The following is a 25,834-nucleotide window of genomic DNA, read 5'->3' on the forward strand; positions in this document are numbered from 1 at the left end:
TGGTTGAGCGCACGATGCAATTTGCAATCGTGAGAATTCTGCAGCTGAAATTTTGCAGCGGTGAGTGTCGGCGAGAGGTTGCAGAGGGCTACAGTACAGGTGTGCGCAGCAGACCGGGGCCCCCAAACTCTCGTGATGAGGCCAGGACACCGAGTGGGCGTACGTGGGCAGAGTGAGGCAGCAGGTCAGATGGTGCTACGTCGCTGCGGAGAGGTGGGCGGGCGCTGCGGTGCGAGTGATGGGCGCCGCGAAGCTGGGGCACAGAGATAAGGAGACGGCGGCCTTTGTATGGGGTGCTCGAGACGTCACACATCTGGGGTTTGTTTGTGCTCCCGCATCTCATGGATGCGCCTTCCTCAGCGGCCACAGGCGCTCCTTCCTCAGCCATAGGTGCGCCTGCCCCTCGTGGCCCTGACTCCTCCGTGCCTGCCTACACCGCAGCACAACACCACGGAATTCACCCACCCTCAGGGATCCGGCCATGCATCCCCGCTGCTGTTACTTGTGCTGAGCGCTTCCGCAATCACCTCCACCCATTGGCCCTGGCCGACGACCACTAACGCTCCCCAACACACGCAGCACACCTGATTTACCCACTGGCTTTGTTCGCGTTCCACCGCAGCCCGGGGGCTGATCCAAGACGCGTCCATGGCTGTGGGGGATCATTTCCTGGGGTACGGCAGGCACAGCAAGCAACAGTGAGCCACCATGTCGCCCCGAGACCCCTCGTTGCAGTGCCTCGCACAGCATCGCAATATCTCTCGCAGCATCTACACACCAGCACATGCGCAGCGGAGTAGCCCCGTGCTACCGAGCCGGCCACCTTGCCTTATACTACGGCCCGCCTTCTATGCGTCTTCCCGGCCTATGCACTCACACAGTCACAGATGAAGATGCGAGTCGGTGAACCAACGCAGGGCGAGGGCGATCTCTGCCGAGACGTGCCCAAAACTGACGATGCATCGGCAAAAGCAGCATCAGCATGGCTTCACCATCAGCTCATACTGTGCGACGAGTTTTCCCTACTCCGTACTTATCGCAGCCCCTCGCTGACTAGTGGTCTCCGCCTCGGTCCCGCAGCCCATCTCCGCTGCTCGTTATCTCCAACGCACCCTGCCGTACCCCTGTGAGTGGCTTTGCAGCAGATCGTGGGGGACCTTTGCAACGGACCGGCGGTCCCGAACATTATGACGCCTACTTCCTTGGTATTGTTGCCAATGTGAGAACTGCTTCACGGCTCTAACTACGTCCCTTAAAGTCGCCGATGCCGTCGCAGAGCACTGATGCAAATGCTACGCTGCAATTTCAATATCGGGTCCGCTATTCTTATCTCTTGTTCGAGAAATTTTTGAGTACTGCTAGCCCTTCGATAGCTCGCCCCGCTTTGTGGCGCTTCCTCCGAGCGTACGCCTATGCCGAGCCGACAGAAATTTCTCACGCCAGCAGAGCCAGGAGCTGTTTCTGTGGTAAACGTGGCATCGGAGATTCTCGGAACGCATGTCGCTGGAGTTGTGGCTCCGCTCAATTCCACCTCGGTGACGTCTTAGCTGCTTCTGGACCTCCGATATGCAAGGTACGCCTTTGTGGAAGCTTTTGTAGAAGCACTGTCCTTCCAGACGTCACAGTGCTAGACCCGAAACCAGCACAACTCCAGCTTAGTTATGCCGACGTTCTTCCACCATGCGTTTCGCTCGTGAAGACAGCGAACGTCGGCCGAGGCACAGTTCCAAGCAACATCTGTCCTGGCAGATTGCCATCTGCGACGTCGGTCGGACCAGTGCCCGTCGACCTTCCAATCCCCTGGGTGACTGACAGCTGTTGCGCAGTGGGACCAGTTCTGCCAGGGTTTTACCTTCTCATCGCCCAGCGAGACCTGACACTCACCAACTGTTGCAGCGCTTAATGACTTCAGACTGGAATTCCCAGGGTTTCTTTGGCCCATTGTACTGACGTGTTTCGCAAGTCTGGAAGACCCCATTACGCGTCAAAGCCAACAGTACCCGATAGTATCGGTTGATCTACGGGTCGGGCTCTGGGGCCCCGCACCGTTGACAGTGGCTCATGGACCGAGACGAGGCGAAGGCGATCCAGGGGTTTTGTTTCGATGATACCGCCACCTCATCAGATCCGACCTTCTCTGCCTAGACTTACCGTAGTGGCCATGTTGTTCACTACTCGATGTCAGTCTGTCGTCTTCAAAGATAGTGACAAGACGCAACGACGCGACGACCCCAGTACATCACGCCAAGCTTCGGTGGCAATCCCAGTGCACAGATGGTGGGAACAGATTACGAATGCTGCATAGCTGGGGTTGACATGGACCGATGGCGGAATTCGAGGTCTGCAAATTTCTTTAATGCAGTCACCCAACATGAACAAATCTCCAGTCACATGTCGATCCTACGTCAGACCACGATCTCCACAAGTCTGCATAAAGATCGTCGTCTTGTCCGCAATTGCTGCGCTTGACAAACTCAATAGACCTCCTATCGCAATTATTGAGCGCTTCTCCAGGCTCTAATGCCCCAGAGCATTTCACTAGCAACCCCTCATGGATCTACGAAGCCCCGATCGTGATCTTGGGAACAATCAATCGGATGCAGCCCGCGGATGAAGGGAGAATGTCGATCTGCCTTTAGCCCCGGGGAGATTCGCGTTATGCCAGGATGATCGCAACTTCTGAGGCCGGGGATAGAGTTACTTACACGAGGGCCGCTGCGAGGCTCTCAGCTGTACAGTGATGAGGATCAACACAGAAGATGGTACACTACGGAGGCTTCCAGTCTTTGGTCGATCGGAAGTGGCCTACCAATTGATATAATGGGCTTTTCGTATTCACGAGCACGATTGACAGACTGGGGATGTCCTTAATTGATGGCTTGGTCCCTCGTGACCTCATCCTCTTTCTGTCCGTTCGGGTACTATAGAGCCACATAGTACTGTTTCGGATGTTAATGGTCTTTGTTTGAGTGCACGCTATTACGCCGGCCTGGTTTGTCGATGGCGAACGCGTCTCGCATATCTGCCCGCGCAGCACTGGAGTTCATTTCATGCTTGAGCTGTTGTGCAAGCGCCTATGTTGATATGAGCTGCGCTCAGTACCAATCTTGGATGGTTCTGGTGTCTTTCCGTTCCGCTTGTCGCGGGAGATAGAAACCCAGTCAGCAAAGACCTTTGTGCATACCCACTTCATGTCGAACTTTAGTCCGTATGACAACTGAGCCAAGGCGCCTGCATAGCCATAGATCGGCTTCCGCTTGTTAACTTTGACACCTTTGTGTTTAACAGGACCAAAATGTGCACTCGGTGCAAAGTCTTACTCAACTTTGTTTTACTAGCGACTCAGCTTCGCACTAGTGTTTGCGTATGGTCTTGCACTATACCTATCTATCCCTTACGTCCTTAAAGGCTAAGGCAACAATAATCGTTCAAGAAAGGTAGCAATCGATAAAGTATGTTTTGCTACACGATCTGCATGTTCCTGCGGTGCAATACTGCCCTCGCTTGTAAGCGCGTCGATTCGCATGCTTGTTGTAATACCACCAGAGCACTATGTTATAAACGACAACGCCATGCGGTGTCTTGTAGCAGCCAGATACATCTAAGTCAGGAGCACATCTTGTTCATAGGCGGGTTGCTGACTACCGGTACTAGCAAATGTACAGAAAAGGCAATACAGGCCGTGGTATCAAGTGTCTTATAAGCAGCAAGTATCAATACCGCCAGCCCATACTCATACAGCGCGTAATTACTATCAGAAACGAATCATTCGGACAACAAAGTAGGTACTACTCATCGCATTGACACCAGTCACTAGCCTCTCTTTCCTAAAATTCAAGTTCGCCTTAACATGCATATTGCAGAACAACATACGAAGCCGCTATCACCATCCTCCAGTGTGCACTACGTTATCATCTCGGACACCGTTACCCGACCAACAATACCGTTACGTACGCACGCCGTCTTCCTCTGCACCTCCTTTCACGGATTACTCGAAGAGGCAACAGCGTTGCAAACCTCCAAACACCAGATTCAGGATCAACACCACGATCCCCACATCAGGCGTCCAAGCGAAGCGAACATCTTGCTTCACAGGCGGGTCGGCCCCGGATACCGCGTGTCAGTCGCCCGCTAGGGCCGTGAATGCCGTCTCTTCACGCAGCCTCCGCCTCCATCAGGGCAAGGGATCAACGGTGACCAGCGAAGCGTAGTGCGTTTGTGGAGAAGCGTGGGGAAGGAGTGACATTGCGCGGTTGATACTAAGGCAAGGACCTTCTGCATCTGGCGTTAAACGACGCCCCTGCTGTTGGTGGAGCCGATGATATGCGTTGAAGCTGTTTCTGCCTGGCATGACAGATGCTGATTGTTGTGGAAAGAGGAGATCACCATCTCTTGTGCAGTTTGTGTGGCTGACTGGCGGTGAGCAAGTAAATCTAGATTTCGTTCACGTATGCGCCCTTGGCGACAGGACAGTAACATGAACTATCGCTTGCTGCGGAGTCCACATTGGAAGCAGGTGCTTCTCCGGCAGGATTGTGTAGTTCGCTATGCTCCCCGTGGGGTAATCAGATGCGATTGTATCAGTGGCTTGCTATAACACTGTCGCGAAAATGCCTATCACATGGTCAGGTGGTCTGCCACGAGCAATCAGAACGTGAAACAAGCAGGTAGGTGGCAGCCCCCACGCCCAGGCGACACACCAACCCCGCTGACCCCGGACTCGCGAAGCCTCAAGCCATCATCATCCAAAAGAAGCACGACTTTTGCCGGTGAGAAACCCAGGGCTTTGGGTTTGCGGGCGCTTCCCCGATCCCTGTGAGCACCGGAGTTCCGGGGTGATGCATGCACGTGTAAAGGCTGATGAGGCTTGTGTTGTGCATTTGCTTTTTGTTGCTTTTCGTGGATACCGCTAGCCTGGGGACGACACCCATAGGCTCTGTGTCCGGATTTGTATAAGTGGAGGACGGATGCGAAGCAAATCTACCGCCGGAAGAATACGTACATGCCCGAGCTGGATTACGCGGAAACGAGAGTGTTTGACCGTAGCGCGCGGAGACGCATCTCGGTGCTGATGTCAGAGCGCTTCGAATGCAGGCGAGCATGCGGGTTGGTGCGGAGACAAGGTGTGGGTGTTCATTCCGGGGTGCACTGTATGACCCCACACGGCTGAATAGCGAGACCCATTCCCGCGGGCCGGAGGCCTGTATCATCGGTGGAAATGCGAGATCTACGTTCTAACTGGTAGATTTGCCAGTTTTTAGACCTTGCATATGAAGAGAAGGGAGATACATACGAGCTTACCCCAGATGTAAGCAGAACACGTCTGACGAGCAACGCGCGTCGCGACAGAGCAATAACTTGGCGGGTCTTGACTGTGGCAGAGGTGTAGGGTGGACTGGTGCCCCTACAATCAAAGCGTAGATGTCCGTGTTACCTTCTTCTTATGGCCCTCTGCGACAACATCTAGGCGAGGTCCCACAGCGTCGTTCTCGTTGACGGCTGCTTCATCCATCAACAACCCCTCAGTGGCGACTTCATCGTCTTCTATCCAGCCATAGAGCTCATCAGAATTTGGTTCTCGAGCCACGTCCTCGTCGATCTCGGCGAAGGATCTTTTAGGCGGTCTGGCTTCTGTTGGGACGAACAGAGGGGTTGCAATATCGTCGGCTGCTACATTCATGTCGCAAAGACCGTGCTGTATAGCGTCAGCGGGAGCTCATCGCACAGGATGTTGGAGCGCATCGTGGTAGATGAACGCTCTGCAGGTAGTATATCGACGCACATGGTCAATGGTGAAGGATACCACGTTGCCCACACTGCCTTCTTCCGCGAGAGCTACACCATTCGCCTTGACCAAGCCAGCAAATCGCGCTTTCTGCAAGCTGTCGGCTTGTACCTTGCTCTTGGCCTTGCCGTGTCGGGGCCAGTCTCTGAAGAGAACCAGACGAGTAGAAACGCCATTCTCCCATTCGATCCCTGATATTGCCGGTACCAACAATGCGCGTGAAGCGCCACGGATGCGTGTAATGGTCTGGCTCGTCACTAGTAGGGCGATGTCGTGCAGTGCAGCGAAGCGCGTAAGTGTGGCGATCAGCTCGTTGATGACGGTATATCGACGTCCCGCAGCCCACCGTGCCTGATCTGTCTTGTTTTTGGGTAGGCGGTCGTCGACATTGCGGGGGTATGCGTTATCGACGAGGGTTGCAAGAGAGTCTACGACGACCAGGCTGGTGCCGTGCGGAGGAAAGGCAGCGGGCGCGTGCATGAACAGCGCCAGGAAATGGGCAAGCGTCGGCATGGGCAAGTAGTGGAAATGAGCACGCAGTTCATCTCGAGAGATAGCGGGCGCATCGGGTTGCGCAGTGAGCATGTCGTCGACGCGATGCTTGACCAAAGGCGCACAGGCAGCGTCTGCAAGCAATCAATTAGCCCTGGTCCGCAGTTGTGGACATATACATACCGATCCATATCACTCGCTGGCCCTCGCGCAGGGCAGAGACTGCAGCCTGTATCCTTGAACCCTTCAGCCGCCGTCTCTTGTGAAGCTGTGACGCAGGCACAATTACCCAAATGCTGTCTTGCCGACTCCGGACGGGCCGAAGATCTCCGTCACCTTGCCGCGTATGTATCCGCCCGAGACATGGTGGCCCGGTAGGCTCGGCGGTGAGAGGACCTGGTCGAGCTGTGCCAGGCCCGTCGATACAGTGCGGGCTCCGCGCGCATGGAGGCTTTGGAGGGCTTGGGATGCCGAGACGGTGGGCAGCCTGTCTGTGATAGTGTCAGTTATCTATGCCATCTGCGCGAGAGGAGCAATTGCCTACGCGACGAGGGCGACAGCTGGGGTGCTTCTTCACTGGCCATGGTGTGTCGTGGCTTGCGGTCGAGCCTCAGCGGATTGCGATGGTGGTGCGGTAGTCTCGTGATCTCGCGTTGACGTGCATGACGTTTCGCGTTATTCTGCTTGCCCTGTGCGCGATGGGGTCGAGAAAGCCTTCGTGTAGGTAGAAGGTGCGTATGGTGGGTGTTCGGGAGACTTTGTCGAGAGCAAATGCGGGCCGCGGTTTATCATGACTCGCACCCTCTCCTCACTTCCACATGCCTTGCTTCCTTCTCGCGACAAACATACTGCCCCAGGAGAGACGCGTTTTGGGTGATCTGGTCTTTCACTCGTTCAAGCACACCTGCCTTGTGTGTTCTAGCGCCGACGATATTGCTTGGGCTTATACCTTGGCATGTTTTCACGATAAGAGTCGCATCTTCGAGCTTCTAGATCTCTCCTTTGACCACACGCCACACTCCTCTCCCTAGTAGCGTGTGAACGTCTACACCAGCATGGCGGAAAATGTCGAAAACTTCGTACTTGCTGCCAATGGTATGCTCAAAGAAGCTGGCATCAACATAACACTCCAGGCAGTCCTCCTTACGACGGCATCTTGTATCGCCCCTCTGGTCTTTTTGCTTGTTCTCGCTGCCTTCAAAACACCAAAGCCACTACCTCCGCCAGCCGGTTGCAGGAAACTCGGGCTCCAAGGACGCAGTAACCTGGAGGATCAGTATTCTAAGAGATATGCCAAGGGCGGTGACCCCACTCCAGAGAAGCCATGGACGGTCAAGGCACTCTTCGTCTACCCCCTGAAGTCAGGTGCACCCGTCGAGTTGAGCAAGAGCGACATCGATCGCACAGGACTGAAATATGATCGCCAGTTCACCCTCGCCCAGCAAGTCACGAGCTTGCCCACGCTAGACGGCAAGGTGACCAGTGAATGGCACTTTATGACCCAAAGGAAATTCCCTCGCCTTGCTAAAGTCGACACTGAGATCTGGGTTCCGGATCCTTCCGCAAGAGGCTACAAAGAAGACGGAGAATGGGTCAAAAGTGAGGGATGCTTGGTCATTCGTTTCCCCTTTTCTCCCGACACCGACTTCACGATCGAGGGTCTGATCAACTATGGAAAAATCATGTTGGCAAGATTGAGTCGAAAATCGGAGCCGATGCTGGAGTTCAGAGTACCTTTCAACCCTTCGCCGGAGAGGATCAAGAGCAAGGGATATCGGAGCGAAGTTTTGCGTATCTGGAAAGACAGCCCTACTGCACTCAATGTTAGCTCGGAGATTGATCGCGAAGTCTTCGAGAAGTTGAGATATACCCTTGGTGCAGCAAATCCAATTGCGCTCTTCAGAATTGACACGAATGCGTATCGGGAAGTACACAAATGCGCGCCCAAAAAGGAGGATGTTGGATTTGAGACGGTCATTGGAATGCATGATTCGGTACGTATGGATTTTTTCAGTCATGTCTTACTATTCTTTGATCTCAGCTGTTGCCGTTCCAGGCGCCTGAATCTTGGAGATTCTGTCCTGACCTTCTACGGCATTATGATTAATAGTACTACAGTACCCGATCCATATTTTGAATCTCGCTTCGGTCCACGACGTAGCATCCAAGCTCCCCAATCCCTCTTCCGAACTTCCAGAACTCTGGCAAAGGCATCTTACCCTCCTCGACGCGCTGCGATTCCGCGCAAACATTTACATCACTGGACCTCCTGCCTTTGCCGAAGACGACTGGAAGCAGGCACAAATTACTTCATCTGATTCCACATCCTCCATGAACCTGCACATCTCGTGTCGGACGACCAGGTGCAAGTTGCCTAACGTCGACCCAAAAACTGCTGTAGCCGATAAGAACGAGCCTCTGACTACGTTGAGGAGTTACAGGGTTATCGATGAGGGGTCTAAGAATGCGTGTCTGGGTATGCAAGTCACGCCATTGGATACAGGAGCCGTCGCGGTGGGTGATAAGATTGACGTGTTGGAAATTGGGAAGCATCGATTTGAAGGAGGGGAAGGAAGGAAGGTTGACGGCTGAGCGACACCGCAAGCTCAAACGATGGAAACCGCGTAGATATCTCCAGGTACCTACTGCGGTGGAAGTAAGACTGCCTCTGTAAAATAAATGCGAGATTCTCTTGATCTCTTAGGTTCATTGGCTGTGTAACAAAGCATTTTCTCATCAGTAACCCATACCCTCATATCATTAACCACCCCCATTTCATTTCCCACTCCCTTTCCATCTTCCAGGCCCTAGGATCCCAGGATGCGTATCCCGGCTCAATGGCCCAACTCGGCATAGTAAACAAGTCCTTGCACAGCTCTTCCTCGTCCACCACACCTATCAGCTTTATCAAACTATCCCTCATTCGCGGAAATGGGAGCCGGTCAATCCACCGCGGATGTACAATCATCATTTGCAGCTCTGTTGGATGCAGAGGTAATGGAATATGCGGCTTCGGCATGGGAGTCCGTGAGGAGTAGGTAGTAGCGCAGGAAATGCCTTGGATGTCGCCGTTTGCATAGAGTGCAGCAAAGACGGTCAAGGGGATCATGGTCTGGGCTAGTGGGGAAGGTATTGAGCAAGTTTGGGGGTAGGGGTTGCACGTTAAATCAATCTCTAGTGCGCTAGAATGTACTTCTACGTTCTGGAAATGTGGGCAGGGTGATCTCGACGTATTGAGATGCGCGATATCGTCTGGACTGGATCTAATTGCGATCTCAGATGATGTATCATTCGTGGAGGATTCCGGGCGTTGGGTTTGAGGCAATCGCGATGTCGATATGCTGGTTTCGTTTTGAGCTTGACGTAGTCGCTGCCCTACATTATATGAGTATAAAATGATGCATGCGCGATGGTCCACACATACGGCGTGCACGTTGTGCCAATCGGTCCTGTATCTGCTTCCTCTTCTTCGCATCTTGGACATTTTTCCACTCATCATCCCTTGGATCCGTTCTTCGTGCCATCGTTTTTCTACTAATAGCTTTTGAAGGCACTTATATAGGTTTCCCGCAGTTATAGGATCGAGTAGAAACTCGTGGGAATACTCCTGTAAGGCGTCCACAGTGCTTACAAATACACGGGCACTGATAAAAGAAGGCTGCACTAATGAGCATGGGTCTCGGAAGAGCGCTTACGACACTCAAAATTGAAAACTCCCACTTGACAAAGTGTGGCTCAAGCAGAGCTGACTTTCAAGTTCTCGTTGGCGTTCTGCTGCCGCGTTAGACTTGGCGATGTCTCCGACTGTCTCTACGTAGGTAGAATACGCCATCTTCACATCCCCCATTTCGTCGTATTATTCTCTAAGGACTCCAATCTTGCGATCTTTTTGAAAATCAGGAGCTGATGAATAAAGAAGGTAGAGAATAGTCAAAATGGAGAGAGACCTTGGGAGCTGGAGGCAGCCATGGTGGGGCTTCCTTTCTAGGATTGGTTGGCGCGGGGCTTAGTCACCACGGGGCCCTCCAACTCTTGCAATTGTTGTGTATCATCACATACATCAATTCGTATTAGAGTTGCAAGCGCCTGTATTATGTCCTGGAATACCGTCAGCCTCTAGACATCACGCTGATCACCTATAAATGCCGCACTGCCTGAAGCCATCCTGGCTTCTAGGTCATGAGGGTTTATCACTCTCGTCGAGGCCTATGTTCGTGTGTCTGACAAGATCAAATGCCGCGTCGAAAGCAACGAAGTCACATCAACCCGCTATTGCGAGCTCCTCAGCGTGCTCGTCCAATAGTGCGGATCCAGAATGGGCTCTCGGCAATACCTACACCGTCAACCCTGCCGAGGCATCTCGTCAATCATTCGCAACGTAGATACATAAACGAATGCGATACGCTTCACTCATCGATCAGAAAGATCCCGGATCTTACCAAGGGCGGTCTGTGGAAGATGAGCGAAGAGAATCCGTCCTTTAAGGGCTGCGATAAAACACTGCTTGCATGCACACGAAGTCGAAGGGATGCTACCAAAGAAGGGACGTCTGTGTCTCATCTCATCGCAATTTCTATGTCTAAAACCCTATGTAGGCATGTCACACTAATCCTAGATGCAGGCTGGCAAACTTGTAACGGAAACGAGATCCCCAGTGTACTTTGAGAGCTCAGCGGCCGTCAGTAGACAAGGCCTCTCCCAGGTATTCTACTACATCGTGGAGATTGCTCTGTTCACTGTTGCAGAGTTCAAGACGATCGGTACAAGAACAGCGTGGTCAAGGACAGCATACGTCGGAGACCATGGCCTAGACCGATATTGCAACTGCTTTGTTGGCCTGTCGAGGATCTGGCCCGGCCATACCCGTGCAAATCTCCCGGTTGCACCAACTGGTAACAAGTTGTTGAAAGTGCAGACTACGGAGATCATACACCCGTCGAACATGTTCATTCACACAACCTGGCCTGACAAATCGGCCGTCTAACTCGGGTCCGCGACCGCGCACACGAAGGGCGTCGACTTGTCTATGCTATACCGGCTAAAGCTTATTGAACCAAGCGGATATGCGTCCTATAGGGGTCATTACCCCGTGCTTAGGATTTTCCAGTCCTCGCTGCGTTAGCGCCAGATCCTTCGCGACGCAACCGTGGACTCCGCCTCAAAAACGCGACAACAGATTCAACACCGACCACATGCAAGGCCGCAGTGCAGTCACTGAGCCGTTCCCGTGGGTGAAAGACTAGCTTCTTGATGCGTGCTTCGACCGGCAGATTATTTCTTGGCTACCTGCCTAAGACCTGCGTAGCAAGTAAATATCGCGTACGCAACCGAGCAGCGTCAAGTCAAAGAGGGACGTTGGGAGTGGATTAAACCTCTGGACCTCCGCCACGGGCGTAAACTTGTGATCCTTCGCGATGGTCGCGTAGAGGATGGACCACTGCGTGGAAGTCTGCCTTACTAGCACCATCTCTTCGTTTGAGAATAGATGTAATGGGTAAAGCATGTGGGTCAATATCTGAAGTCGTGTATATAAAGTTACGATGAGGCCTTCAGATATCAACATCAGCTTTCTAGCCCTCGCTTCACCTCATCAACCACCACTCAAACACACAAACGGCTCGAACTACCACCAAACTCACCATGTACACTCAGAGTCTCATCCTTGCGGTTCTGCCTCTTATGGCTCATGCTGTCGACATTATCCAGTTCGCCATCTGGGAAGACAGCGTTCCTAACACAGAGTGCAACCTCGACCTTGACGGCGCCTACTGTAAGCAATGTCCCCCGTGCTGGCAAGTGTGGGCCATTTACTTATTCTATACATCAACCCTTAGTTATGTGCAGCAACATCCCTGCTGAAACCTGCTGTGCGAACTTCTGGAAGACTACAAGCTCGATTCTAGGTCGCGGCCTCAACAACACCCAGGTCGATGGCCGCGATCCAGACTCATTCGCCGTATTCAACGGCGAAGACGGCGACCCATGCGCCGTGACTACGGAAGGCTACTGTGGCGGCGGCGGAGGTTTCGAAGACTTCTGCTGGGCTACCGGTGGTGGTCAAGAAGGATGTGGTGCAAAGGAGACTGGAGGCTCACTCTGGCACAGCGGGGACGGACGTCTGAAGGGAAGATTTGCCAAGAGGTCTGTTGATGCTGTCAAGCCCAATGTGGCTGGGATTTGGGATGCGGTCGAACGCAAGCACCGTCACTTTAGGATTGGAGGCGACGTTCCTTCTGATGTCACCACCATTCTCGTCGAAGCTGTCAAAGCGAATGCAGGATACGGGTACCTGGATGAGTCGGTGAAGGCTTTTGAGATTGCGGAATAATTTTGGTTAGGATGACATCGAGGTCTTGGACTGCCCAGGTGAGATGCATGTTAAGAGGGGAAACAGTGTTGGATTGTGTGCTTACGTGTCGACGAACCTCTCCTACTTCTAGTGCGACAGTCGCTCTTTTCGGAATTTCAATCAAGCGTTACTCTTCAGACTGGAAATAACTATCCAGACCACAGCTCCAATATTCATTGCTGTTCATAAGTGAAGAGACTCGCCCACTCTTGAACGCGTCTACCATGTCTGGGCATGTCTTTCTTCCCTGTTTTTCGCTGGTATAACCTCGTGACCTCATCATCTCCTAATCCGAGAGCCTTATAGTAGGGATGTCGGAGCTGGATGTACAATACGGCTTGCGTCTGTACTACGGCATGCCCAAATGGGCCTCATTGCGGGGCTAACAGCACTAGCGGGGTAGCACATCGACATCGAACTGCGCGTTGGAACGTACAAAAGTCTGTAGCTCTCAGCGCTTTCTTTCTATCACACTTCCTCCCAGGTACAGAGAAGATGCGGAAGTTCGAACACCAGCCCGACATGGGAGGCCCGAAAGGAAGTGCAAGGGCCAGGGTGCAGCTACCGATAGCGCAACCAGCCGCTAAGCCAGCATCAAATGGGCCTTCGGACTCAAACAACATCACCTCATCGAGCGCCGACCCGTACAAAGCAGCTCGCGAAGGTCTCGATCGCGATGGCTTCGTGGTCTTATCGGCTTCGCTCTTCCCGTCTTTTGATCTCGACGCCCTGCGCGCTGCTGCCTCCCGCATGACAGAAGCGGCACGATCTGGGAAATGGCCATATATACGCACATTGCCGAAGCAGTTCCCACCATGGCCGCAAGATCCCTCGAAAGGCATCTGGGGCGTGCAGCATCTGCTCCACCCGTCAAATCCCGATCATCTCACATTCGCAAGATCGTACTTTGACAGCGAGCTTCTGAAGTACGTCGCAGCACTAATTGGGTGTGGCGAGGACGATTTGACCATGGAATTATACAACATGCTGGTTCGACCAGACGAGGACTTCAGTCTGCGCTGGCATAGAGATGATGTCGCAGCTACCGCAACGCCTGAAGAAGAGCTCGAGCGATTGAGGAAGCCGGGGCATCACGCACAGTGGAACCTTGCACTGTACGACGACAGCAGCCTTGTACTTGTGCCTGGATCGCATAAACGCGCACGCACTGAGACGGAACGAAATGCGGACCCGTACGAAGTACACATGCCCGACCAGATTACTGTGCAACTCAAGGCAGGCGAGGTGGCCTTCTACAATAACAACATCCTACATCGCGGCGTGTACGACAGTTCGAAAGAAAGGATGACGTTGCATGGAAGTATAGGAACGACACAGGCGGGGAGCGAGCGAGCGAGGAATGTGTTGCAGCACGGTGTCGGTGATTGGTAAGTATCCCATACGAACTGCGCGTGAGACATACACTGACTTCTTACACCTACGTTCAGGGCCAAGGAATACGATTTCGAGGGATTTGAACCTGACATGGCAGAAAGGGCGAAGAAGATGAGAGAGAGGCTCGTGGAGATGGGACAGAAGAGCGGAGATGTTGGCTTTTTCTCGAAGGATGAATGAGTTTACGTGATTGGAGTCGAGCTAAGAACGGTCCCGAACGATCGAGGGAGTGAATGTAATGGCGAAGGGGTTGTAATTCCTACGTAGAGTCCTCATGCTAACTTCATAGTTCTCTCTGCGTAATCGAGGAAGGTATTGAGTGGCATTAGAAGAGAATTAGAGGTACAGCGCTGAAACCTGAGGGCTGCTGTAAGGCCAGAATCTGATGATTGATGCTGTCACCTTGCCAAGTTGATGATTCGGTATCTTTCGAAGAATGGTACACATAGTCTCTGTGAGGGTGAGGCACCTGAATTAGAGGAAGGCTCCACGCTGCCGTTGTATCCCATTGTAGTTGCTCGAGTGTAGATTTTGCGAATGTTCAATATCTGTCACCGAACCTAGCCGCGGCAACGCAATCAAACAATCATGTCTGCTTCCGAGCCTTGTAGTCAGGTCAAGACGTCTAAGAATTTGCAACGCTACTATCGATAGAGGGGTAGCTCAGTGGTACAAGTCCATGGCGTTCCAGACCCACAGCCCAGGCAAATCCTTCACTACCCCTGAACGACCCGAATCAACTCAAAATGCTCCAGCTCTCACATCTTATCCCCCAATGCTTCTTCTTCGCGTGGTGATGCCGGGAATATAGTACTACCGTCTGCTCAATCCTCCATCAACAACACCTCCAATCCGCATCGGTGGTTTAGTGGTAAAATTAGCCGTTGCCATGCCTCACAGCACAGTTTCGGCTAGCCCCGGGTTCGATTCCCGGCCGATGCATTCCTTTTGCCATCCTGCGCGTCGTTGTGGTGGTGGTCCTAGGGAGGAACATGTCTTTTTGCAGACCTGCGCGGGGTCACGTGCCAGTGGGGTGCCGCCAACGCCGGATGCTTTAAGCGCCTGGCTAACAGCGGGGTAGAATGCAGGAACTCGTCACTTGGAGTCCGCATTTTTGCCCTCTAGTCTGGCTGGAAGCTCGCACGGCAAGGACGCACAGTTCTGAGCGTAGTTATATAGGGCAGATTTCGCGACAGTCTTCTATACTTCCTAAAGAGGAGCCTTGGCGCAATGGTAGCGCGTTGGTTTTCGGCTGAAAACATCAAACACCAAAGGTATGGTTCACCGCGCCTCGAGACACCCCCCAGACTCTAACAGATAACAGGTTGTGGGTTCGATCCCCATGGGCTTCGCTTACTTTTTGCTTTTTACTCCAATCGAGACGCTCCTCAAACATGCTGATGCTCTGTCTGGAGTTGCATGTTTTGTTGTGGCCGTTCTTTTTGCAATCTCCACCATCGACTCTACCTTGTCGCTTCGGGTACTGAACACGAGTCACGGCAAGCAGTTAGACATTCCACACACGCTCGTTATAATGCCAAGCAGGCTGTTGATATCTCCGTCCTCCCGGTGGCAGAACGCGGGATGACATACGTGCAGCCATTGATCCTCACGTTTCAGATACATCTTTCCAACCCAGCGACCTGGTCGCGTTGCTGTCAAGGCAATTAAGACAAGCAACTTGACGCACATAAACAAACCTGCCGGGTCTGCAGCGGAAGATCCTTGCGTCATCTTGGGTAAATCAGGGTTCGGGAAATTATGATACCCGTTCTTGTCGATCCGATAACCTTGAATCTGAAACGCGGTGACCAAAGAGTGGATGCGACTCAACGGTGCATGTGGGTTGGCTCCTCAACGACACGGAGGCTGACGTGTCTTCGCAATGATGTCAGATGGGCGATCAGTGAAGAAAGTGAGATTCGACGCTGACGCGGTTGGGATCAGCGCGGAGTTTTGAGTCCTGCGCTTTCCAAGGGCTGTGGAGTATACAGCATTTGCTAGAGTAGACAGATGGTGAGCAGAAGTCCTTTCCCGCCATCGTGCCAAGTTCCCTAGCAATCAGTCATCTTTCCAATGGACAAGCATGGATCTTCCAGCCACAGATAGGCCAAGATGTAATGCATCCCTGGACCCCGACAGAACGACTATGCGAGAGGCGCCCCAGACCTAACAAAGCTGTTTGAAGCGGTCAGAATACAGCAACATCAGCGCTGCCTCCCGTCCTTGGCGGTTGACCAGCAAATCCACACAGCCGCGAACGCTACTACATCAGAGCTTTCGCGCTGAGCACTCTTCGCGTGGGTTGCTTGCAAGGATGGAACATGCCTGTGTGCCAGTGGTGTGTGTCCATCGTCCCAAGAGGTCGTGTGCACCGAGCTGCACAGCTACTACACCGACAACAGGACAGCAGATCCAGTTCCATGGCGCACTGTGCATGGGCATTGGAGATCCCGCAGACAGCGGCTGGACGGCAATCGACGATCGGAAGAAACATCCAAGCGAGACGTTCAAACATCAAGCGCGTTCCAATTGGCTGTTCTGCTAACAAATGCGCAGACTACATTGCTAGTAAAGGGCTTTACCCTGTGTGACGTTAATCAGAGCAGCCACAAAAGCTTCCTCGTGCGTGCTTGGCCGGTCTAGACAGCGATTGGACGCATGTGGGGTTCCAGACGGGTAGATGAGCCAAAATGCTTGATTGGTTGTTGGTAAGAATTTCTCCCCGAATACTCGTTGGGAGTGCTCTAGGTCGATGGACGCGTGGAGACTAAACACAACGGCTACAATCGCTGGGGTGTATTGAGGTATGGAAGTGTGTTGCGCAGCTGCCGCGGACGCGGAGAAGCGTCGACATTGACATCGTGGCGATTGAGATCTGGACTTGGATACTGGCGGATGGACTGGGTATGATAATACCCCAGAGATGCAGTGGATCAGTCGAGAGCATGGGCAACCAACCAAGCCTTGGTGCCGTCGGGTCGAGAAGTCAGACATGGTGATGTGTTGACACGCACAACGATCGGTTGCAATTGCCTTCCCTGCAGTGTCCAGGATACAGCAGGCAGCTTTTGATCGGCGAGCTGGATTTGCGTCTCAGCATAGGAATAGTAATAGAGCCTTGATCGAGAGGGATGGTTCCTTGCGACGACAATGAAGTACCGCCAATTTGGGACCCTGGTTAGCTCCGCGAGAGTCAATTCTATATGCGTTGTGCTAAAGGCTAGCGCAAATGCTCCGTCTGGACGAGTCTCGGGATTCTCTTACTGCCGAAGAACGCGAGGAAAAAAGATGCACAAGAGGACGTGAAGACGTGTGGGTGAGGACTGGTAGTGAGCGTAGATGATTCCCGAAGAAGCAGGAGGTTTTCCTCGATCTCTCCGCACGAGTCGTTGATTGGTGGTGCTGCTCAAAATAGAAGCCGCACTGATCGCGTCTTTCTGATGATCGCGTCACCCTGGCGAGAAAAGCGGGGCACAAAAAGACATGGTGGAACGGAGAAAACCCACCCTCGAACGCCATGAGCTGCGACGCCGCGCACCACTGCCATTTCTGCACAACAGCAGAGACGGGACTGCTAGGCGTGTCTCGAGTGCGGTTGCGCAATTAGAGGAAATGATGTTGTGCCTCGACAATGCACATCAAACAGCTCTCATCTCGCTGAGCCGAGCATCCTCGTCCCGTTCCCCACGGCTTGGGGAACATCGCAATCCGCAAATTTCATCACGGGGATGCGATCCTGCACGAGTCTCGCGGAAGGCCCGACGTGGTGCCGGGACCCTCTGCAATGGTGCCATGCATGCAGTGCCGGGAGCAGGAGAGGTGGGGAGTGGTGGTAGAGCCGTGGCATCAGGTAGGCACAGTAGGAGCAGGCACGGCGTAGCAGAGGGACGGGAGACTGGCGTGCAGAGGAGCGGGGTACAGACGTGTCGGTGAAGCAGCAACATGGCGAAGGCGGGCTTTGGAGCGTCGTTATCGCAGCCCGCCAGCGACCTAACGAGCCCACCGCTACTCACCAACTGCTGCAAACGGCTGAGCCGCAGGTGCGGTGGGTCGCGCGACGCCGGGCGCGCGCTGCGGATTGGCTGTCGGGGACCCTCGCAGAGGCGAATTCGTAAGTGTTTACCAGATCGCGTCGTATCTGCTCGGCCTAAGCGCAACGCGTCGACGCACCAGCCGCGACAGGAGCTGGAGGGTTTGCAGGCAGCCGTGACGTTGGCCGGGCCTGGTGCAGTGTGCCGTTGCCATGCAGCGAGAAGCTTCCGAACGGCAGGGTGGGAATGTGGCAGGATCAACATGTGGTTAGAGGTGCAAATGGGCCGCCGCGATATTGTTGCTTATATCGGCTGCGCCCGAGCACTATATGACGGGGGCGCGACCAGGGTCAAAGTGAAGCTGGCGAGGTGAGGTGAGGTGACGGACGCTGTCTTCACAACGTCGGGGCGGATGAAGCTCAGCGGCCATCGGCTATGAAGATTTGCGTGAATACGACGAGCGGCAGCTGCCCTGGGCCACGAGCCGCGAGGCCCTGAGGCTGTCCAGCAGAGGCTCACGGCATCCAGCGTCGCCCACACGCCTGCGACGGGTTGGCCGCACAGGCAGGCTGGCATAAAGACGCTGCTGCACCTGGCGAGGCAGGGCAACGTGCTCGTTGTCTGGCGTGAGGAAGTTATTGAATCTCCTAGACCTAGCCGCGCCCGTCCGTGCGTGCTCCAGAGACTAGTGCGGCCCCTTTGCCTGACAACCTCAACTCTTCACCGCGACGGCCAACCTTACCCTCCCTCTATTATTTCCTTTTCTGCTTGCTTGTTGAATCGCACGTCGTTGTCAGCAGCAGAAGACCGACTCTCCACGACCGACCAATGCAGGCTTGAACAACTGCTCGGGAGGCTTGGTACACGCTGCCATCTCCGTCGATTCACGACAGCCTTCCCAGCGCTTGACGACGTTACATTCTATTCTCTGTTTTAATACTTTGTCCGTTTTGTTTCATAGCAGGTACACCTCCCCCAGCTGCCCGTCGCCGCCCCAGGAGCCCCGACACAGGCCTGCCTGCCCCCCAATGCCCCGTCCCTAAAGGCCACGCTCTGGTCGCCTGCCTCCCGTCCGCGACCGCGGCCACCATGCCCATCGCTCCACCACCCGCAGCCTTCGCACTCTCAGAGCCCCCTGCTAATGCGCCCGCCCTCCACAGATCTTCCTTTGCCCGTCTCGGTCGCCGCTTCCTGCCGCCGACGAGCCCTCGCCCACCCCCGTCGAGCTCCTGATAGCGCTACCTCGCAGGCCTCCGATGGCTCAGGTACTCACATCAGTCATCCAGACGACAGGACCCATTACAATGCCCTACTCGCCGTCCGATGCCTACAAAAACACGCCCAACCACCCCAACCAACAACAACAGCGGGCCTCGCAGATGCCGCGCAACCAGCAAAATGGGAACTCGGGAGGCACTGGATACAGAGGGACCGCCGCACCCATAGCCCCGTATGCCTTCAACAGCACGCCCCAGCTGCGCCAGGACAACAGGTCTGCCTCGACTCCAGCCCCCCAAACCCTGCAGCAGCCTCCCAGCCACGCCAACCAGACACGACTCGGCCACCCCTCTCACCCCTCCTCATCCTCCGATTCCACAGTCTCCACCTCTGGCTCGTCCAACCGCTCGTCGGCTGGGCCACCCACAGCTGCCAGAGATGACCGCGACACCAAGAAACCTTACGACTCCGCTGCGCCCTCCATCACGCTATCCACCTCCATACCCGATCTCTCGCTTTCAATAGGCGATACGCCTGCCAAGCCCTCACCAGGACGATATAGGCGAGGCGCTGGACGGACAGACTCGTCCAACAGCATTCCGACCGGTGCCTCTACCCCGACGCAACGCTCTACATCAGGAGGAAACTCCCAGATGGGACCCACGCAGAATGACGGCCCACAGCCATTCAGGCCAGGGCACAACCGAGCGAACAGTGCAGATGATACGCAAGTTATTCGCTCAGGCGGTATAGACCCCGCTAAGCGATATAGAAGACGCAGTTTCAACGGACTGGAAGGAGACAACAACGTTACCTCCGCCATGGCATCATTGCAGGTTAGCTCAGGAGCTGGTTCAAGCACGACACCGAGCGCCACCACCACCACGCCCTCGAATTCGAATCGTGCAGGAAGCCGCCCCGACTCGAGTCACAGTCATGAACGGCAAGGCAGTGCAGGCAGTGCTTCCTCTAACAACTCTTCAAGGTCTCAGGTGAGTAGAGTGACTTCACCAGACTTTCGCAAGCTGACAAGGAATCCAGTCTCGCCCTGTGGTGAACACGCAGCGCAGCTATGCCTCCGTAGCAGCAGGCGGTCCTTCCAAAGCACCTGAGCCTAACAGGCGGCAAGCTCCATCTCCTCTGTCGCACCCGGTCTCCCCATCAGAGCCTGCAAGCCCTGCGAAGGCACCTGTACTACCTAGCACAGCGATGCAACACCTCAACGCTGTGAACGACAAGGACAAGGGAATGAAGTCCCGGCTACGCAGGGCCTTTTCTTTTGGAAGCGCAGCTGAGCTTCGAAAGGCTTCTGCTGAGAATAACATCTCGGCAGAGCGTGCAAGATTGAGGAAAGACAAGTACCAGAACGACGAGGATGCCGAACAAGCGGCGATTATCGCAAAGCAAGAGGCGGCAGGTATTGGCGCTGGCATCTACTCAGGACAGGGTGGCATAGGCTCTACTGACAACCTCTCAATACAGTCAGCCGCGTCGTCTGCATCGGTCATGCTCCGCAAGATGGGTCATGGGATGAAGAAGGGCACAAAATCCATCAAGGGCCTCTTCAGGCCAAAGTCGGTCATTGGAGTCCCTGCCGCCGATGGCCCTATCACTAGACCCAGCGTGGGTCAGGTGTCTCTTGTCACCGTCGAGGCTGAGAGACAAAAGGTCAATGTCAACGCAAACCCTCACGAGCAGATCGGAGGTGGCACTGGCTATCCTAGATTGGAGCGCAATTCGATTGACGCCGGACGGTCCGCAGAGATTGTAAACCCCTCTGCGTTGGGCAACGAGGCTATGTCAAGGAAGAGCATCGTTGGGTCCGATCGCGATCGTGCCGAGGTTCTTTCCTCGATGAAGAAGGGCATCCTAAAACGTACGTGTGCTACGCATTCCTCATATGCAGTTACTGACGAAAAATCAGGCACCGGTACAAACTCAGATTCAGGTTCGCCTGTTCTGAAGCCCGTCGATGCCGTCCCAAATGTGGGCTCATCAAGATCTAGCTCCCCTGCTACGCCAAAAACAGAGGTTGGGCAAGCTCGCAACGATGACTACTTCGGCAAACCACCGCGTATTCCCAACGGCAGCACGAGGAGTCTTCCTACCACACCTCACGGAGGTCTTCGAAACATCAGTTTTAGCCCACGTATCCAATTCCACGATGCATGGTCACCACAGGACTACGATCGTAGAGGCGACATCGCAACGTGTAATAGGCTTACACCGATGCTTGCGCAACAGATCAAGGAGGAACTGAACTCCTTTAAGATGGTATGTACTGCAGCTAGAGTATCGTTACCGGAGCGAAGCTAACCACTCGAACAGGAGATGGAAGTTCACGAGCTCTCGAAACCACACACCCATTTCTTCTAATGATTATGCATCCATCATTTGGACATGGCGTCTTGGCGAATACCTCTCATCGTTGCACTTGCGGATTGGAGCCATCAGCATTTACCAGTTGTCAGCTCTGTTCCATGTTCTGGTTACTACGGACTGTTCTTCCATCTTAGCGAGCATTTGCAATCACGTAGAGGAAGAACGCGTGCTCGCGTGTGGGCTCAGCGGGCGAAGTAATTGTTGGCATCGGACTGCAAAAAAAGACGGAGGGAGATCTTTCTAGTTGAAGCCAACCTTTTCCTTGCCCTCATCGTCTCTATTCGTGGTTCAGTCGTATGTTGACGTCCATTTCCTTTACTGTCAGACGTGTCTTTGTCTCTCATTACTTTCCTTGAGTCAGTATCAGTCATGGTTGAGGGGTATCTGCGTTGTCTACATCGGAGAGATACAATATGCGAAAAGGCGAGTCGGACGCACTTGGCTGGCGCAAGAGTCCTTGGTAGTGACTTGTGCTGATTAGCTTGTAATTGGAAAACAATCTTCGGCGCATCTTTGCTCCATGGTGTACGTTGACATCGAATGGGATTTCCCCTATGCACTTCGTCCGCGTGCTGGCGCAGGGCTTCGCGTCCGTGTGGAACATGTATTGATCTACACTGCACTCTACTAATGCGTGATCACGGTCAACCAACCGCGTGCTAAATTTGGTGCACACATCTCTCCGAACTTCGTATGCTCATGCCCTGCAGCGTTGCATTGACGGTCAGACCCCCGCGCATCCATGTCTATTCTGGTAGTTTTCGACAACAATTTCCGAAGCCCCCCAGAAGTTCGCACACAGACATTGTCCTCTGCTATCCGCCACCGACACCTTGATGGTCGTCAAGACCACTTCATGATCTTGTCGCCGTTCAGCAAACCACACCTTCCTGTTCAAGCACATCATTATAATCACGCCGCATTGGTTGCATACATTGGCGGTTCAGGCGCTAGTCTTCCAATTCATTGAAAGCATCGTTTGGGAAGCATGTCCGCCGACTAAGGGAACGCGTGATCCCTCCTCATAATGTGCGACATATGATTCCTGGCAACGGTCTATAAGCGCTAAAAAGATCGGAATCGTAGCGTGCGGCGCCTGGGTGGCGCTGTTAATGGTATCTCTGGAGAACAACGCCCAGGTGCTGCACGTGTCTGTGGTCTGGAGTTCCGTGGTGGACGTGAACCCAAATTCATACGAATTGACGCACATACTTGAGTAGCAAATAAGAATTGCGTCACACATGCCTTAGACATTATCTCGAGTAGGTCGGACGGTGGAGTGATTGATCACGTGGGGACGTAGCTCGCTTGGTTAGCGCGCCAAGAAAGCGCACCTTCTCCGCCCCCGAGCAAGTCGAAATTGACCTGAGTTCGACCGTCTCTCCTCAGCAACCACACAACAACCGACAAAATGGTACGTCTAATGCGCGGTCGAGATTCCGAAAACGAAGATTGTTGGCGCTGACCGTTAGACAGGCACCTGCAGCAACTGGAGGCAAGAAGCAGAAGAAGAAGTGGTCCAAGGGCAAGGGTACGTGATCCAGCACTGCACACCTTCAGCATAATTATACACCTCGCGAACACGTCGGAAACGCTCGAAAGCCTTATTGATACTCCCGCAACTCTGTTTCACCATTGCGCACTTCAACATGACTCCAGAGTCGATTTGCCACTAACACATAAGCAGTCAAGGACAAGGCCCAGCACGCTGTCGTTCTCGACAAGCAGACCAACGACAAGCTCCAGAAGGATGTCCAGTCCTACCGCCTCATCACCGTTGCCACTCTCGTCGATCGCTTGAAGATCAACGGTTCGCTCGCGCGTCAAGCTCTTAACGACCTTGAGGCCAACGGTCAGATCAAGAAGGTTGTCGGACACTCCAAGCTCAGCATCTACAGTATGTCACCACAAATGCATTTCCAAAGATCCACGTGTTACGAAACCTTGGAACATTTGGAGATCGTATGAGCGTTCACTAACACACTGCAGCACGAGCTGTCGGCGCCGCCGAGTAAGCCTTACGCAACCGACAATTAAACGAACGTAAATGCGAATCTCGGATACCTCTTTCGGCTTTTTAACGGCATTCCTCTTTCCATTACCAATCGGCGTCTTCATGAAATGAACGGGTCATACTACATTGGGATGCATGCTTCATAGCGGACATGAAATGAGAGGAACGGGCTCGGGTACAGCACCTAGGGTCCATTGGAGGTGTCGGTTATGTACTGAATGAAAAGACTTCCGAAACACCACCACCCAACTTGACCTTGCTATTAGTGAAAGCGCTCGTGTGCTAATGTTGAGTCCACACTACAGAGTGTTCATTCGTACCACTGTCCTTGTCTTGGTTTTGTCAATACTTGCAGCCCTCGTGTCCCCTCCCCTTGTTCTGGCTTTTGCAAGCATACTAGCGCTGATGTCTGGCGTCATGTCAATCGCGAATTCCACCGCTTTTACTCTCCAGCTTGAAATTGCCATAGCACTCTGCTCTTTCCCCTAGAGACGTACCGACGACAGGTCTCTGTCTTGCTTACACCTCGTGCTTGCTATGACTGCTCACAAGGATATGTCCGGTCAGAGCGCGAGCACGTATTGATCAACTTGCGGACATGTACCATCGGTCTGTGAAGATGGATTTAATCCATGCCGCGGTTCTTTGATTTAGGCCCGTATACTGTCTGAGGCGGCACGTTCTCCTACTACACACTTCCTATTTCGTCCCGATCTTAGATAATAGTAAGAGTACACGGAGGCGGAGGAATGGGCTCTTGATCTGGACTGGTTGGAAAACTAGAACTCTATCTCATCCAGTGTCAGACATGCCACGTTCGTTCCTTATACGCTTGTGGAAGTCAGAACCTCTGGTATAGTATAGCTATCCCTTCCTGCCTGCTCTGCGTTTTGGATCACATCATTTCGCTTGTAGTATGGAAGGCTCGATCTCTCAAGTTGCAAGAAGTCACGCGACGGTGTGACTCAAGGATATACCGATATTTTGTTGGGATAGATTGGCCACATGGGCCCATCAGATGCCTCACAAATTGCGTCGGTTGAGAAGGACATACTTCATTGCAGCATAGCTATATTTACTTGCCGCGCAAGTGAAGGAGAAGATTCGAGTGTGAGAATAGGTATTAGACATGATTTACAGTAGGAAGGCTGGGGACGCGGGCATCAAGTTTGTGCGTATATACAATGGATATACGCCTGGAAGGCCAGGACAGTATGCCGAGGGAAGCTCGACCTATTGTTCATATTTCCGAACCGGCCTGCCCTTTTCGGCCTGCTCGCACAAGCCCCTCTTAGGCATTTTGTCCTGCCATCCAGGTTCCCTCTTGACATAGCCTACCCGCCTATACGGCTTACCCTTGTCTCCACGGAACAACATATGCCAGCCCTCCAGACCGGCAACCATCTGTTTTCTAGCGCTCTTGAGTTCCTGTGCACGCCTGTTCTTCAATTCTCCCTTGCTCAATGGTTTCCTCTTCCGCGCCTTTTCCATTTCCACTTCTCTTTCTTCCTGTGTCAGACCGGCTTTCTCTTCGGGCTCAACGGGTATGAACATTTCCTCTACGCCGCGTAGATCGGGCACAGTGTCTTCGGCGAAACAACCCGTAAGGAAGGCGCGCGCTGCATCTTTGCCCGCGAAAAAGTGGTATGAGCCGCCGGGTCCGTAGGTCGTAGGCGAAATGGAAACGTCGTAAATTGTACCGTTTAGAGCGAGGTAGATCGGTTTTGAGGGGTCGCTGCCGTCATATAGAGCCAATTCAGCATCGGTTAGGGTGAGTTCTCCTTGCTACGTGTCATGTTAGCTACGAGAGCTTGTTGAAATGTGTAAGAGAGACTTACCATGAGGCTCTTCCACTCTCGAGCTCTGGTCCACCATGCATTATATCCCCATGTCATACTTTCTCCACTTGTACTCAGATAGCTCAGCCCGCAACTCAATAGGAGGACGCCACCTAGTATGCGCAGTATGTCCAGCACGGATAAGCCATTTGACGTCGCAGCGGCTTGCTCCTTGACGGCTTTCTTAAGCTCTGCTTTCTCTTGAGCGCCCGAGGAGGTCGGAGGAATAGAAGACGTGGTCGTGTCTGTGGGCTCCTCTTTCGCAGCACGGCGGTATCGCTGTGATGAGGACATTATGGCGGTGGTAGTGACGGTAATGCGTTCAGA

The 25,834-nt window shown here is 53.5% G+C and overlaps 6 protein-coding genes and 2 non-coding genes across 8 annotated transcripts; 6 read left to right on the forward strand and 2 right to left on the reverse strand.

Moving 5' to 3' along the window:
* Positions 1 to 5,410: 5,410 nt before the first annotated feature.
* Positions 5,411 to 6,861, reverse strand: J4E83_002083 (uncharacterized protein; the record flags this gene model as incomplete). Its single annotated transcript, XM_049329035.1, has 5 exons — positions 5,411 to 5,695; positions 5,783 to 6,411; positions 6,461 to 6,513; positions 6,567 to 6,768; positions 6,822 to 6,861. The coding sequence occupies 5 exons, from the start codon at positions 6,859 to 6,861 to the stop codon at positions 5,411 to 5,413; spliced, it is 1,209 nt and encodes a 402-aa protein (XP_049192007.1).
* A 471-nt stretch (positions 6,862 to 7,332) lies between these two features.
* On the forward strand, positions 7,333 to 8,869 carry J4E83_002084 (uncharacterized protein; the record flags this gene model as incomplete). The annotated part of the gene is made up of 2 exons (XM_049329036.1): positions 7,333 to 8,271; positions 8,396 to 8,869. 2 exons carry the CDS (start codon positions 7,333 to 7,335, stop codon positions 8,867 to 8,869), a joined length of 1,413 nt encoding a protein of 470 aa, XP_049192008.1.
* Positions 8,870 to 11,917: 3,048 nt separating this feature from the next.
* J4E83_002085 (uncharacterized protein) lies at positions 11,918 to 12,605 on the forward strand (the record flags this gene model as incomplete). The annotated part of the gene is made up of 2 exons (XM_049329037.1): positions 11,918 to 12,047; positions 12,181 to 12,605. The coding sequence occupies 2 exons, from the start codon at positions 11,918 to 11,920 to the stop codon at positions 12,603 to 12,605; spliced, it is 555 nt and encodes a 184-aa protein (XP_049192009.1).
* Positions 12,606 to 14,875: 2,270 nt separating this feature from the next.
* Positions 14,876 to 14,963, forward strand: J4E83_002086. Its single transcript has one exon. It is a non-coding gene; the product is annotated as a tRNA-Gly (tRNA).
* Positions 14,964 to 15,237: 274 nt separating this feature from the next.
* J4E83_002087 lies at positions 15,238 to 15,373 on the forward strand. The gene has a single exon. It is a non-coding gene; the product is annotated as a tRNA-Arg (tRNA).
* Positions 15,374 to 19,359: 3,986 nt separating this feature from the next.
* On the forward strand, positions 19,360 to 21,649 carry J4E83_002088 (uncharacterized protein; the record flags this gene model as incomplete). The annotated part of the gene is made up of 4 exons (XM_049329038.1): positions 19,360 to 20,109; positions 20,315 to 21,149; positions 21,198 to 21,547; positions 21,602 to 21,649. 4 exons carry the CDS (start codon positions 19,360 to 19,362, stop codon positions 21,647 to 21,649), a joined length of 1,983 nt encoding a protein of 660 aa, XP_049192010.1.
* A 1,417-nt stretch (positions 21,650 to 23,066) lies between these two features.
* On the forward strand, positions 23,067 to 23,670 carry RPS25 (40S ribosomal protein S25; the record flags this gene model as incomplete). The annotated part of the gene is made up of 4 exons (XM_049329039.1): positions 23,067 to 23,069; positions 23,132 to 23,186; positions 23,343 to 23,552; positions 23,645 to 23,670. The coding sequence occupies 4 exons, from the start codon at positions 23,067 to 23,069 to the stop codon at positions 23,668 to 23,670; spliced, it is 294 nt and encodes a 97-aa protein (XP_049192011.1).
* Positions 23,671 to 24,902: 1,232 nt separating this feature from the next.
* Positions 24,903 to 25,801, reverse strand: J4E83_002090 (uncharacterized protein; the record flags this gene model as incomplete). Its single annotated transcript, XM_049329040.1, has 2 exons — positions 24,903 to 25,454; positions 25,508 to 25,801. The coding sequence occupies 2 exons, from the start codon at positions 25,799 to 25,801 to the stop codon at positions 24,903 to 24,905; spliced, it is 846 nt and encodes a 281-aa protein (XP_049192012.1).
* Between the last annotated feature and the right edge of the window lie 33 nt (positions 25,802 to 25,834).

Source organism: Alternaria metachromatica, assembly GCF_023757995.1.
Source record: "Alternaria metachromatica strain BMP 0045 chromosome Unknown scaffold_3, whole genome shotgun sequence".
Lineage (NCBI taxonomy): Eukaryota > Fungi > Ascomycota > Dothideomycetes > Pleosporales > Pleosporaceae > Alternaria > Alternaria metachromatica.